The 13,917-nt window shown below is 37.6% G+C and overlaps 1 protein-coding gene across 1 annotated transcript in view; it reads right to left on the bottom strand.

Annotated features, from left to right (window-relative positions):
* brinp3a.2 (bone morphogenetic protein/retinoic acid inducible neural-specific 3a, tandem duplicate 2) overlaps positions 1-13,917 on the bottom strand; it is a 74,577-nt gene that overhangs the window by 40,669 nt on the left and 19,991 nt on the right. The window contains exon 2 of the mRNA XM_052130020.1: positions 2,009-2,311. Within this exon, the coding sequence (XP_051985980.1) occupies positions 2,009-2,208 (200 nt within the window). The 5' untranslated portion in view covers positions 2,209-2,311. The remainder of the gene's footprint in view (positions 1-2,008; positions 2,312-13,917) is intronic.

The following is a 13,917-nucleotide window of genomic DNA, read 5'->3' as shown; positions in this document are numbered from 1 at the left end:
GCCCCGTGTTTTCTGTTTCACCCTCGCCAGTCACGTTCCATGTCACTCTTCCTTGTTGTCCGTCCCGTGTTTTCTGTTTCACCGAACACGCTCCTTGTCGTGTCTTCCTTGTTGTTCCGCCTGTGTTTCACTGTCTCTGTTAAAACTACACTATCCCTTCTTCCTCACTCCTCAACACCGCTGTCACAGCGTTATTATCCGCACCTGTCGCTTATTTTGTTATCACTGTGTCTGTCTATTTAAACCCTGTCGTTTCCTCTCTCCGTTGTCGATCGTTACCGTTTCATGTTCATGTCTATGCCAATGTGTAATCTCCATTCGTGTTTTCTCCAGGTTTTCCCAGTCCTTCGTGGATGTTCTGTCGACTCGTGTTCAGCTTTATGTTAGTTTGTGTTTTTGTTTACTTTTCCCCTCGTGGACTTTTTATTTTGCTCCAGTGTTTGTTTGTTTTGCATTATAATAAAGCCGTATTTGGATCCGCACACCCTTCTGCCTTTCCCTTATTTCCACATCATTACACCTCTCAAGGGAACAGGTGAAAATGCAAAATAATAAGAATTAAGAGCCCACTAATCAGTTGGCCAAATGATAAGAATATTAATCTTGCAGAAGGTGCACTGAGCCTCTGATGCACCACGTTTAGCCAATATTAAAAAAAATAATAAATGTCAATGTTTTGATGAAGGGCCAATAAGAGCAGCTATGAAGTTGCTCCCACAAATTAGAAGATGTCAACTGTGGCTTCTGAGAACAGATGAATATTCGATAACTGTCCCTGCAACAAAGGAAATGATGTACAACAAATCACTTCTAATTTATGAGCTGCAATGTATGTTCGACATCTTCTGGACCAGATTCTACAGAAGTGCATTTCAACAAATATTTAATATGTTACTTTTACCAAGTTCACATCAACAAATCTAATGCAATTAGAATATTTATTGTCAAATTATGAATGTATTGACAAAATATTCATATCACTGCAGGCACACAGTACCTTGCATGATTCATACATTTGGGGAACACAATTAAATGATAATTCATCAGTTATATAACAAATAAAATACGCAGAGCTTTAGATAGATTATACGACTACGTTATATTAAATACCAAAATATATTACACAATGGCAACAGTAAATGCTTTATTTTTTAGATCGAGATCTGATATGTCTAGTTATATAACTCATTCTGTATTAAGTATTACGTTTGATTAAATATACTGATCCCCTTTCAAATGTTCATTTCCTGTCAGTGATATCTTCTGAGTCAGTTAAGGATCTAGGACATGCCCTGACTTACTCTGCATTGATTAGTGGTTTTTTTTGTTTTTTAGTACAATGGTACTACTTTTTAGTGCAAACCAAAAATCACTAATTTAATTATTTCCTCACCCCCATGTAATTTCAAATCCATATGACTGTCTTTCTTTAGATACATTTTGAATAATTTTTTCCAAGCAATTACACTGAATGTGGACTGAAACTGACCGGATCAGCCCAATTCATGAACAAATCATACACATTTTTGATCTGAATTAGCCAATTCATTGAAAAGTTCTGACTCGAAAGAATGATTTGTTTATGAATCGAAATTCTCAACTTTTCACGAAGTGTACGGTGGAAGTAGAGATTTTCAGTAAATCAAAACTTCCATTTTGATCTGTTTGTCACACAAAGCTATTTAAGGCCTAAGAAGACTTGGAATATAGTGCATGAGTCATATGGACTACTTTCTTGACCCATTTACAGTGCTTTTGTGTCCTTTCTGAAGCTTTCAGTCCCCATTCATTGTAACTGAAAGGAAAACGTGCCTGGAACAGTAATACAAAAAATACAAAAATATTTGTCTTTCACAGAAGAAAATAAGTCATATGATATTTGAACATGAGGGTGAGGTAAATGATGCCAGATCTGTGTGAAATAATCCTTTACCAATAAGCTGTAAGCAAGATCTAATGTAAAACATTTATATATGGCCTCAGTTGAATTAGAACTCTGTTCACTCACCTGTAGATCTTGTATCTTGTAGAAAAACCTTGGCGGTTCCTCTCCACAAACTCAGTGTATTCCTGTGAGTGGTGAAAAGGGCCCTTATCAGAGAGAAGCCAGTCCAGAGGGCCTGCAGGGCCTTCTTCAGCTAAACTGGCAGAGCCTGTCAGCCAGCAGTGGAGGCTGAAAGTCAGCAGCAGCAGCTCCCATAAAGCCATGAGGGAGCAGCACAACACCTCAGCAGCACAGGCTCTGGTGCAAGACCACACTCCACCACCATGTATGGAAAATCAGCATGGCTTCAGCCCCACTAACACTCACCTAAACACACATAAGATACATTAGTAAACATACAGTCACCTTCAGTACAACTGCTGCATTAAAACAAGAGTTTAAACTTTGCTGGTCACATGTGGCTTTAAAAAGAACAAGCCGTCTGTTCAGAAAATTTTAAAAAGAAGACACATAAACAAGAACTTCTTCAGTGTGTCTGATATCAACATGCAGCTGGACAGATGAGAAACATAAACATCTGAAGCTCAGGTTAATACAGGAAATCCACTTAAATAACGGACAATTCTGCTCGAAATGTTTCATTGATGCAAATATAAAATTTCATCTGCATCTGAGAGAAACAGTTTTTTCTTAGTCTTTTCTGACTTTGCCTCCATCTGCTTCCTCATTGCCAAAGACTGCTGGGCAAAGTCTTCAACGGTGTCAAAGAATAAGCTGAACTGGGAGATTGGTGTGTTGAAAAAGTGGGCTTTGTCAGGGTCCTGCATCTCGACCAGGTTCAGCCACAGATGTCATTCCTGGACCACGAGTGTGGCCGTCGCCATGTCCGAGTGCAGGCACTGTGACCTTCATGGCCCTGGGGGCACAGTCGGTCGTTAAGCGCAGTTCCTGCAGCACATCAGGATCAGGACAACCCAAGTGCATATTTTTGGGGGTGTGTGGCTGTGAGCGGCGCCCTGACCCAAGAAACCAATCGTCTAGCCGTGAGGGGTGGGATGGAGGGTTCCAGTCCTTGCTCACAGCGGCTCGAGCAAGCATAGCGGACATCTCTGCATCAAGCTCAGACTGTACGAGCAAACCCGAAGGTGGCAGCCCAGATGAGTCATCAGCATCAGACGCCGATGTGAAGCAAACGAGCGTGCTGGGGGCGGTTGTTCATAGGGATTTACCCGGCGAAACTGAGCCCGCTGCACTCCCCAAATCGCCAGCCGCGCCAGCTTCAATCCTGTAGGAAGGAGGCGCAGGGCGTGAGGCTTAAGTGGCTTTCTCTCAGAGGAAAGAAATCTGTGACCACAACGTTGCCTTAGTTATGTTCTCGCACTGAGAACATGAACATTCATAAAACCCTGCCTGCGTGTGATCGCAGCCCAGACAAGCGAGGCAGCTCTTGTGACCATCAGAGGCAGAAAGACATCTATAAAAAAAAGACACAAATGTGTATACTCCTTTAGAGGAAATATACTCTTTTACAGGTCTATTTGCTTTTTAAGGAAACACTGTCAAAGTGCTCAGGGGCATGGACTGCACTGGCGTACAGAGAGGGGAGAAAGCTACTGGTAATGCGCTGTAGGATCCAACAGCAATGCTCTTAGAGGAGAGTGGAACAGTAGTGGAACACCAGCTATTTTGTCTAATTTTGTCTAACAATTTCTCATTGGCTTGTTCTCAAGTTCAGAGGTAACCAAGGCCTTCAAGAAAGACCCCTAGTGTTGCTTCATTCGACACAATGTCAAGTGAAAGACAGACGGGGAACTATAAACATAAGAGTAACATTTAAAAATTAACGTTTCATTTAGTTTTAACGCATTTCTGACATAAGCCCTGCCCTCACTCTATCTGAATACAGAAACATATAATTTTGTTATTAACGAATACAAATACAGATAATGGCTTCGCTGCACACCCCTATTTACACCTTGCATTGACATATGTTTCATATCCAGATAGTATCTGGATATAATTTAGCTGGATTGTATTTACACCTTGAAGTCAAATGCATCTCCACAGTGATTGGATATAGATCAGATCAAGATTACCTGTGTTGGATTATACATGCAGAAGAATTGAAACGACATGATTTGAATCTAGGATTTACATAATCTTAATCCTGGAATTCCACAACGTCATAAATTAGACGGCCCAGTCATCAACATTGCTCAGAAATGCCCCTCTGCATGACCTCCTGAACTTCCACACAGAGTTAAAGTAGACTTCTCTTTGAAAGGTTTCCAAAAGACCATCAGATTTGCATGACTCGAATACTAAAACATTTCATCTTAATCCAAGAACATTCTACACAAAGTCACAGTACTTTACCGATTTAACCTTCTAAAATGTACACAATGCATTTAAATCCACGATTTATACAATACCTAGGCTTGCTAGGGATTCAGAAAATTGCTTTGAACTGTGGTAACTTGCATAACTGACAAATGAATTATTAATGCCTGATTTACCTCTTTAAAATGTGTGTAATGTTTTATCCATGTTGTATAACCAAGGAATTAACCAGTATGATTTGTAACCAGAGATTTTCATGTTTTGTTACCTACATGTACAAATATTAATGAAAAAATGTCAAATGTGGCAAACCCTCGCTTAGTTACATGGAGGAAGCTGATGACAATGAATATCATATCTCTTGTACCATTCTCAAGATATAAAAGTTAATGATTAAATTTGCACTATTTTTGAGCAGGAGATTTGTAAGAATCTGAAACAAAGGACCATAAATCAACTGTTGGAAAAGACAGCCCAGTTGACCACGTGACTCTGAAAAACCACTTCTGATTGGCGCAGAACACCTTTGGGGATGCGGCCAATTTCAGTTCAAATGTTTCCAAACAGGGAGAACATGCTCACTTCTGTCTCTTCTCTGGTCGTCTTCCCTCGCTGCTTATCCTGCTCTTTGGACTGCTCACACTTCGCTCTGACTCTTCCATCGTGGTCTTCTCCGGATCTCGTCAGAACCAGGTCCATGCCAGGTCCAAGGGAGCTCGCGACTCAAAGTCCCGAGAAAGCCTCTCACTCTCTATGCTCGATGAGAAGCCCTTGCTTCAAAGCCAACCTCACCATTCATACAGACAATAACTCCGATCTTACAGAGGTCCAAAACATCGACGGAACGAACATTCGACCAAGGACCAAGCAAAAAAAAAAAAGAACTCAAGGAAACACCACAACACGCAAATACATCTCTAATACTGTGCTCAAAGTGCTGGTGTATTTGTTAAATACTTTGTGTAATCCGATAGCAAATTGATGTAGACTCAAAGAAGGGTAAATGGTTCTTAAGGCATTGTTAACATTGTTAACAAAAGACTCCATAAAGTTCATTTTCACTGTATTGATCATGTATTTCACATTCTGTCACTCTTTTCACCAACCGGTCTCATATATACATATATTAGATTAATGTTTAAAATAGTAATAATGGTTGTCTGTATTCAAAGATGATTGACTGGTATATTTTGATAAATAATTTCATCCCTGTTTCTAAAAGATTTCACTTCAAAGCTGTACCCAAATACGTGTGAAAAGGATTATATTCAATAAGACATGAGAATAATATCACTCCAATTAGGGAATTAATCATAATTAATTTATTAAAACTAATTCCTTACATTTGAAACTGTGAGCTGATACATTGTATTACGAATTTAATGGTGGAGAATTTATTCAGACAAATAATCTAATTATTTGTCATTTATATAATTTATAATAGTTGTCAAACGCGACTAATTCCATTATACATTTAATTACCTAATAATCTACAATAAGGACAGTTTTAGTTCATAGCTCACAAATTTTGAGACCCTAAATTCCCATCTAAATTCATCAACCCCTAAATATCCTTACATATAATGGTGTGAGAATGAGGGCAATTTAACAATTCCCTCCTAAATGTCGCATATCAAATACCCTACACCTGCGCAAGATTACCTGCAAGAAATGGAAAACACTAGGCCTACTTACATATTACACCAGAGGCTGTGGTAACTGAAAATGTTCCAACTTTACGCTATTTTTAAAACATTGATGTATGATTCAAATGCTTTCTATAATTTAAACAGTACAGGTTTTTCCATCATTTAAAACATTTTTGGTGGCCGACAAAGCAAATTTTGGGTTGCCGAAGCAAATCCTGATATTAATCTTGCGTCCGGTGCTTTGTAAATGCTTCTCATCTGAAATGTGTGAAGAATTGTTTCAGTTATTAGAAAACAGGAAAGAGACGTGAGCGAGTTGGATTTGAGGAGAGAAATGAGATATTCCAATTGATTTTGATTATTGTTAGGTGACAAGATTGCCAGATGGCAGTGCATGTTCGGTTCTTCACATTGTGATGGTTGAATTAACAGAAAAAGGCAAGACCCTACAAAACACAGCACTTTAATAATAATGGATGACTGTAGGGCAACTTCATCATATAATAAATTACTTACGTTGTTGTATCTGGATAAAGAAAACACATTTTAATTCACACCATCTTTATATGTGGACAGAATCCTTTCCTGACAACCTCCGAATGTGGTTTCATTGATACGATCACAATCTGTTCACAATGTGTCTTGGGTGCATTTACACCTGTCATGTAATTTGGTCAAGTGCAATCCGACAACCAAAAATGCATGTTAATGCAAGATGTAAATGGGGCTGCCATTTGTGCCATACATTGTAGCATAAAGGATACAGAATAGACTGACAAACTGCATATTTTCTTTTTTTCAAATGTGTTGGAACTCAATTACAGATCGTTGTGGCCCAATTTAAGCCCTGTCTCTATGCAGACAATTTTATCAAAACACAACACTCACAAAGAGACACACATACAGACAATTAGCAGGAAATTCTGTTTCCTTGAGGCCATGAAAAGTACTTAGGACTGCAGAGAGATCTTGTCAACATATAGAGGAGAAGTAAGAAGATTCAATGAGAGAATAATATACTAATTGTCTTTAAGTAAGAAGTATAATGTATTCAAGAAATTTTTTTATCTGCATGGTAATGAGTGTTTTAGTACTTCATAGGAACAAAGTATCAATGATTTAACAATGGAATATTGTAAGTGAAATGTGCACATTCCTCCAGTTTTAGAATCCGCTGTGCAACTGTGCTGTTACTCAAAATTTACAAATTCTCCCTAAAATCACTGCTATTATAAAGCCAAATTATTTGTAACTCAGCAAAGTCCTTACAGTTGAAGTGCAAACTGCATAAAATGGTGGCAACCACTAATACTGTTAAAACGTAGGCACTATATTTCAGTCCCAGGGTAAACAGATGCCATGGGAGAGAATTAGAGCATTTTCAACATCTCTCTCAGCAGTTAGTTCTTAGACTCTGCTCCAGTCCCACCCCTTGTTCTAACCCTGTTATTATTTCCATATTTCCACCAAGAGCTGTCAATCATTCTCCACTGCCGTGACCAAACCAGATGTTGGAAAAGAGTCTCATTACTGTATTCTGATGACAACCTGTCAAGTCATGTGTGCCATGTAACCGTATGTGTGGGCGACTTTCTAAGTCATCATACTATATGAAACAGTGTGAAAGTGGATGCAAATACAGTATATATATATATATATATATATATATATATATATATATATATATATATATATATATATATATTATATATATAGATAGATAGACACTTTAAGATAAGGTAATTCAAAAACAAGCAATATGTACAAGACTCGATGCATTGATACTGTGCATCAGCGCTTAGCATAAACTCTAATTATTGACATATATTGTGCATATAAACAGCCATATTATGCATATAATTACATATATTACATTTTATTACAGGGCAGATGGTGATGGCATAAAAATGATACAGCTTTTTCAGTAGTTTGCAAGTTAATGTGATGCTGGAGGAATCATCACATTATGGATGTATGCAGCTGTTTATATACGATTACTCTGGTAATGTGATTGGTTGGATTAAATAAACATGCTCCTTCTGAACATTGTTATGTAACTCAATTTCAGTAGTTCACAAGTTAATGTAATCCTGCCACAAGGATAGTGTAAACGAGTTTGGCTTGCTGTCCCTGGAGGAAGGCTCGAGACTTGACCCGAGCTCACGTCGGAGCCTCGTGAAACACAGAAAGCAATGTGTTTATATACACTTACTCTGGTGATGTGATTAATCGGATTAAATGAACATGCTCCTCACAAACTTTTTATGAAACTCCATTGGTCACTGAAGATCCTATTAATGCTAAAGCTTATATTAAACTGTAATCATAGGTTGTCCATCCCTGGTCTTTGTTCCCATGGGAGGCCTTACTTATGCAGAGTGGTTGCTGCATTTACACACTCATCCCCCTCAGAACAGTAAAATGTATATACTGTAAGTTGCTGATAAGCACATCCATAACAGAGTGAATACAGCCCCAATCTTGGCTACAATGTTTTCTGCTGTGATTACAGCAGATTTAAAAGCGAGCCTTTTGCAGTATTACATCTAATTATTCAACGCAGACATCCGTACTTCTCCAAGCATATAGATGAGGAAGTCTCAGTGGAACACAGTAACCACTCAGTAGGGATCATACAATGCACAGCACTTCACCACCACAGTGCACCACAAAAAAGGGCCTTTCAATTGCTGTAATCTCCACATTTCCATCAGCAGTTCTGTTGACTTGCTGTTTTTTGCTTTTGTGCAATATCAATATTTACATTTCACCCGAGGGCAAAGTATTGTAACCAATTTTCTCTAGTTTAGTTTTTTGTTTTTTCATTTTTGCTTAATTTATTTATGTATTACATGGTAGCTCTACTTGGCAGGTGGCAGTGTGAAAAAGTGATGATTAAAAAGCATGTAAATGTTAAGTCACAAGGGCAAAGTAAACCACTATGATTGATAGTGCTCATGCTCCACAGTTTTGTCTTTTCTGAACATAGTTTAGCTGAGTTTTTTATCGTTAAAGGGGTCATGAAATGCATTTTCAAATCTTTATATTATGTTTTTGGAGGTGCAGTTTGTGTATATCCCAGGAAAGAACAATGTCTCATGTTCTTACTCACATCTTATTCACAACTGTATCACTCTTGTGATTGATGGACAGATGTGAGTGGACACACCTGCTTGATTTACATACGTATGTTAAGGGGCGTGTACAGGATAATGCTGACTAGGGTTGGGCGATGTCCCCTAAATTGGCAGTTGACGATGTTTACAGTAAAATATCGCGATGGACGATGATATCGTAGGTGGGGTGGGGCGGGGCTGGGCGGGGGGTTTATAATTTCATATAATTTTCAAAAATTATATGAAAAATTATAATTTAGTTATTTTACTAACCCAACTAATGACTCGTTGGCGCTTTATTAGTAGGTTGCACGACACATGAAGCGTTTTTTTTTTTAGCTTTCACTTAAGAAGAGTTGTGCACTTTTTATTTTAATATAGCTCTTTACATAAATACTATTTTCCACTTAAAAACTATAATTTTGTTATTTTACTCACTGATGAGCAAAAGGTCGAGGCAGAAATGACCATGTAGGCTACCTGCAGGAAATGGCCATTGATGGGGAAGAGGACCCGCTGACTTGGTGGAAAACGAACGACAAAAGGTTTCCGTTCATGGCAAGATTAGCATGGAAATATCTGTGCATATGTGCTACCAGTACTCCATCAGAGCGGGTCTTCAGCACAGCGGGTAGTGTAGTTACTCCAATCAGCAGCTTATTAAAACCAGATAAAGTGAATATGTTGGTATTTCTGGCCAGAAACATCGAAATTTAAACATGGTCTATGGTGAAAGATATTAGACTTCTTTACGCATTTTTCGCCATCCGTTGCGGAGCTATTCGATTTTGCATATTATTTTTTAAACGTTCATTTGTGTAGTTCATATGACCACTTTGCAATATTTCAATATCATAATTTATTTTGTAGCCTGTGCTGAAGTTAATTATAAGTGAAATGTTAATGCCGAGTTTCGGTCTGAGTGTTGTTCCCGTTTTCTTGTTCTTTATTTGTTGTTCTTCTATGTTTTAATAAATGTGTGTTATTCATATTCACCTTGTTTCTTTCATTTGATTTGACATTATGGATTTATGGCCAAGGACATTTTTCTTTAAAAGTATTAACCAGACAAAAGTTATTTGACGTTCGCTGGTCTGGGTTTATCTTAAACTGCCGCTTCAGTGTATACAAGAGCTATGTGACAATGAGCAAGATTTTCTGAGACACTACAACTACTAATAATTAATTAATAAAGGCTATTTTCTTGTAGCCTACAACATAAAATATTTTAATCTAAATGTACAGTGTAAGTCGTGTAAAAAAAAGACAAGAAGCTAACAATGTCAAGATCAATATTTGTGTAGCCTGCCTGACACGGTATTTTCACAGACTAACACGTCATGTCTCTGGCATATACTACAGTATTTAAAATAGCATATATGCATTAGTTATATTCTCAATTTAATTTACAGAGCAATCCCTGCAAAGTTTTTAGGTTAACTATAGAAGAGACTAGGATTAGTGAGTCACACTAGCAAGACTCGCAAAAGGGGGCGTGGCATCACGATGGTTGGCACAACCCTAATGCTGACGTCACGATTGGGGTAATCTCTAATCCTGATTTCAGAAAGGTGGAAAACAAATATTCATATTTTAAAATGGGGAGTTAACTTTGAGGTATGAAACTTGCAGTATGTTTTTATTGTAGAGTAACCACTTATTTGTAAAAATATCAAAGACATTTTGATTTTCCATTTCATGATCCCTTTAATATAAACAATATCACATTCACAATCGTGTGTTTGTATGGAATATCAGCAAGTCTATGATCAGGCCGCAAGTAATCACAGATTGTGATCTGTGCTGACAGTGCTTCTGATATTTAGTAAAACAGCATGATTGCGAGTGTAATATAGCTTTTAGTCAATGGTTCTACAAACAAAACGTTAATAGCAAGTAAAACCTGGTTCACACTGTATGATTTTGGCTGCAATTTCGTCATCTCAGAAAAATTTGGGAATCATAAAATATATATCTCGATCGACAATCTTTGTTTGCTTACATGTTCACAGAAGGCTGATACATTTCCTTATCTTAGCCTCCGATATAGTTTTGAAAGTGTCCGAACATTTGCGTTCCAGTAGTCCAGTAGTGCAGTAGTGCAGGCCTGATGAGATAAAATGCCCAGGAGGGAATTCACTAAGAATTAATTGCACCCTGTTAGTTGAACCCTGTCTGTGCTGGTTTAGCACCTGATTTGCAAAAATAAGTTTTACAGATCAGGCAATGGAGCAAAAAATATTTACACACAAAACAATTTCCACGCACAATGTCTTGACGATACTGATTTTATATAGTGGAGAATGCAGCAGACCACCATGATCTGACACACTTTGCAGGGACTGTTCACTTTAATCCATACATCTGAATCATCTCTTTAACATGCCAAAAGTGCACTTGACTACACGGCCCATCTGGATATAAACAAACATCTCTTATAAATGGAGCTGTCAAAGTTAACACTTTAACACATGCAATTAATTAAAAAGATAAAAATCTCAATTAACACACCACAAACACACAGCCGTGTCAGTGATCAAACGATGGGGAAAGGAACTTTAACGCTATTTGTTGTACAAAACAAGCCCGTATGGGACTTTGCAACCTCTGTAATGCACAATTGAATTACAGTTCGTCAAAAGCATATCAAGTCTTAACCATCATCAAAATGTAGAATAAGACGTTGTGTGCAGCACTTTTCATGTGGAGTTCAAAGCAGCACTTGAGGGTGCGCCTTCTCGATTGTTGTAGAAAAGCAGAAAGCCATTGTCTGCAGCCAGCTGATTGATATTTTGGAGGATTAGAGTTTAAGAGATTTAATACCCATTGAAATGAATACTCAACATATTGTAGCCGGTGAGGTGTTACCAGTAGAGGTTTTTAAGAGTTTTATCAGGTTTTTAAGCAGGCGCCCGAAAGGAGACATTGAGATGGGGTCCGCTTTTATGCATTGAAGCGTGCTGTCCCATTGCTTTTGCATGGACATGATCGGGGTGAGCAGGTAGGCTAAGTGAATATCTATTGTTTTATTTCTGGTTTCACAGTATGTAGCTTTGTTTCACTAAATTAGGATATTGTGCTTTAAATGCAGATGCAAACATTGTGGATGGTCTGGTAGGCCACGCCCGGTCTAATTTCATCTTGGCACTTAAATATGGAGATAGCTGAGTTTCAGGTAATCGTAGAGTTTTTTTTTATATAACTAATTTGAGTGTTTTTTAGCATTTTAATGGAATTAAAATAAAAGAGTTGTGGTTATGTATGAATTGTATTGTTTATTGTGTTTTTGTTGATGGTGGTTTTTCTTTTTAGGTTTAAGTTGATCGCTGTTCTTCTTGTGTCTTTTTTTGTTTCATTTCCTTGCTGGCCCGTCCTTGTATGTGCGCGATGTGTGCCTCCAGTAATGGTTGTTGTAAACGGGACTGGCTCGTGGGGCTGGTTTTTTTGGGGGGGTTTATGGAGTGTTGGTTGCTATTAATATTTGAGTGGGAATGAATTTCTGTTGTATGTTTGTTTGTTTATTGGTATCTTAGGTTTATTTATTTGTATTCATAAATTTGTGATAAACCTGAGTGTCAAGTTTTTTGGGGTCACCTTGGCTTAAGGATGAATCCTTGAGTTGTAGCAAAGCAGAAAGCCACTGTCTGCAGCTGATTGATATTTTGGAGGATTAGAGTTTAAGAGATTTAATCCCCATTGAAATTAATACTCAACCTATGATCTTTCAATCAGTCAATCTCCCACTTAAACTTTGTGAAACGTTAAATGTTAATTGAATTGTTACAATTTGAGTGCATTTCTGACTTTATACTGTGGAAGGCTTTGTTCAAAAAATTATAATAAATCATTATTACATATTGTAACAATTTTGGAAACAAATGCATTCTGACAGGAAAAGAAGAATATAGTCAAATGTCAGTGGTTTCAAAATCTGCAATTAATCATAATTAACTATGAAAAATTATGCAATAGATAAATAAAATGTATTAAAATTATTAAATACATTTCTGTTGATCACCTGCTTATCGCCTGCTTTCATCGATCGGTAATAGCACAATGTAAATTGAACCGGGCACTTTATGTGCATTACTCTATAATGAGCATAATAACTTATATTAAATACTCAAGACACAGCACAATTTTCACCAATTGCAGCTGCTAAACTAGATTTTGGCTGGTTAGTTAATTAGATGCAGGTTTTTGCACCAGTCAATCAGGACAATTGGGACCAAATTCTTGGCTACAATGTGTGTGGTACAGTCTGACATAATGTTGCACAGTGTACTTTGGCTTCAACCAAGATATCACTGGGATCATATTGAGCAAGTAACAATTGTAAAGGACCACAAAAATAGAAGAGTTTAGATTAGGCTTAATCTGCGTTTAAGACAAAATTTGAGCAGTAGTTTGTCTGCTATTTGGAAATAGCTCCAAAAGAAGCCAAAGCATGATCCATTGCTTTTCACCAAGTAACACACAGTCTGACAGCCTGTCTAGAATCAAGCAGATTTTTACAAACCTCATAATATCAGTACTCTTGGAATGCTGCATGATGAATCAAATGAGAGGACGGGAATTACCTGTATAAAAAGCAGCAAAACTGCAGTGAGTACAATACTCAAGAGCAGTATGGCATAGGGAGTGGGGTTATGATCTCTGTAACTCTCCTGATCCTAGATATAACCTGCAACCTTGTGTTAACAGCCCATATCTTTACCCCTTGTCCTATACCGTCATATGTTGAATGTGTGAACATGTATCCACTGAGAGAACTGTTCTCTTTAAAGCAATCTGCTGCTATATAATCACATTATTTCCACCCACCCAGCGCAGTAACAGGATTTCCATTATTATCTGCAGGAATAAT

Source organism: Xyrauchen texanus, chromosome 7, assembly GCF_025860055.1.
Source record: "Xyrauchen texanus isolate HMW12.3.18 chromosome 7, RBS_HiC_50CHRs, whole genome shotgun sequence".
Lineage (NCBI taxonomy): Eukaryota > Metazoa > Chordata > Actinopteri > Cypriniformes > Catostomidae > Xyrauchen > Xyrauchen texanus.
Note: the sequence above shows the minus strand (reverse complement) of the source record. Positions and strands in the feature narration are given on the sequence as shown.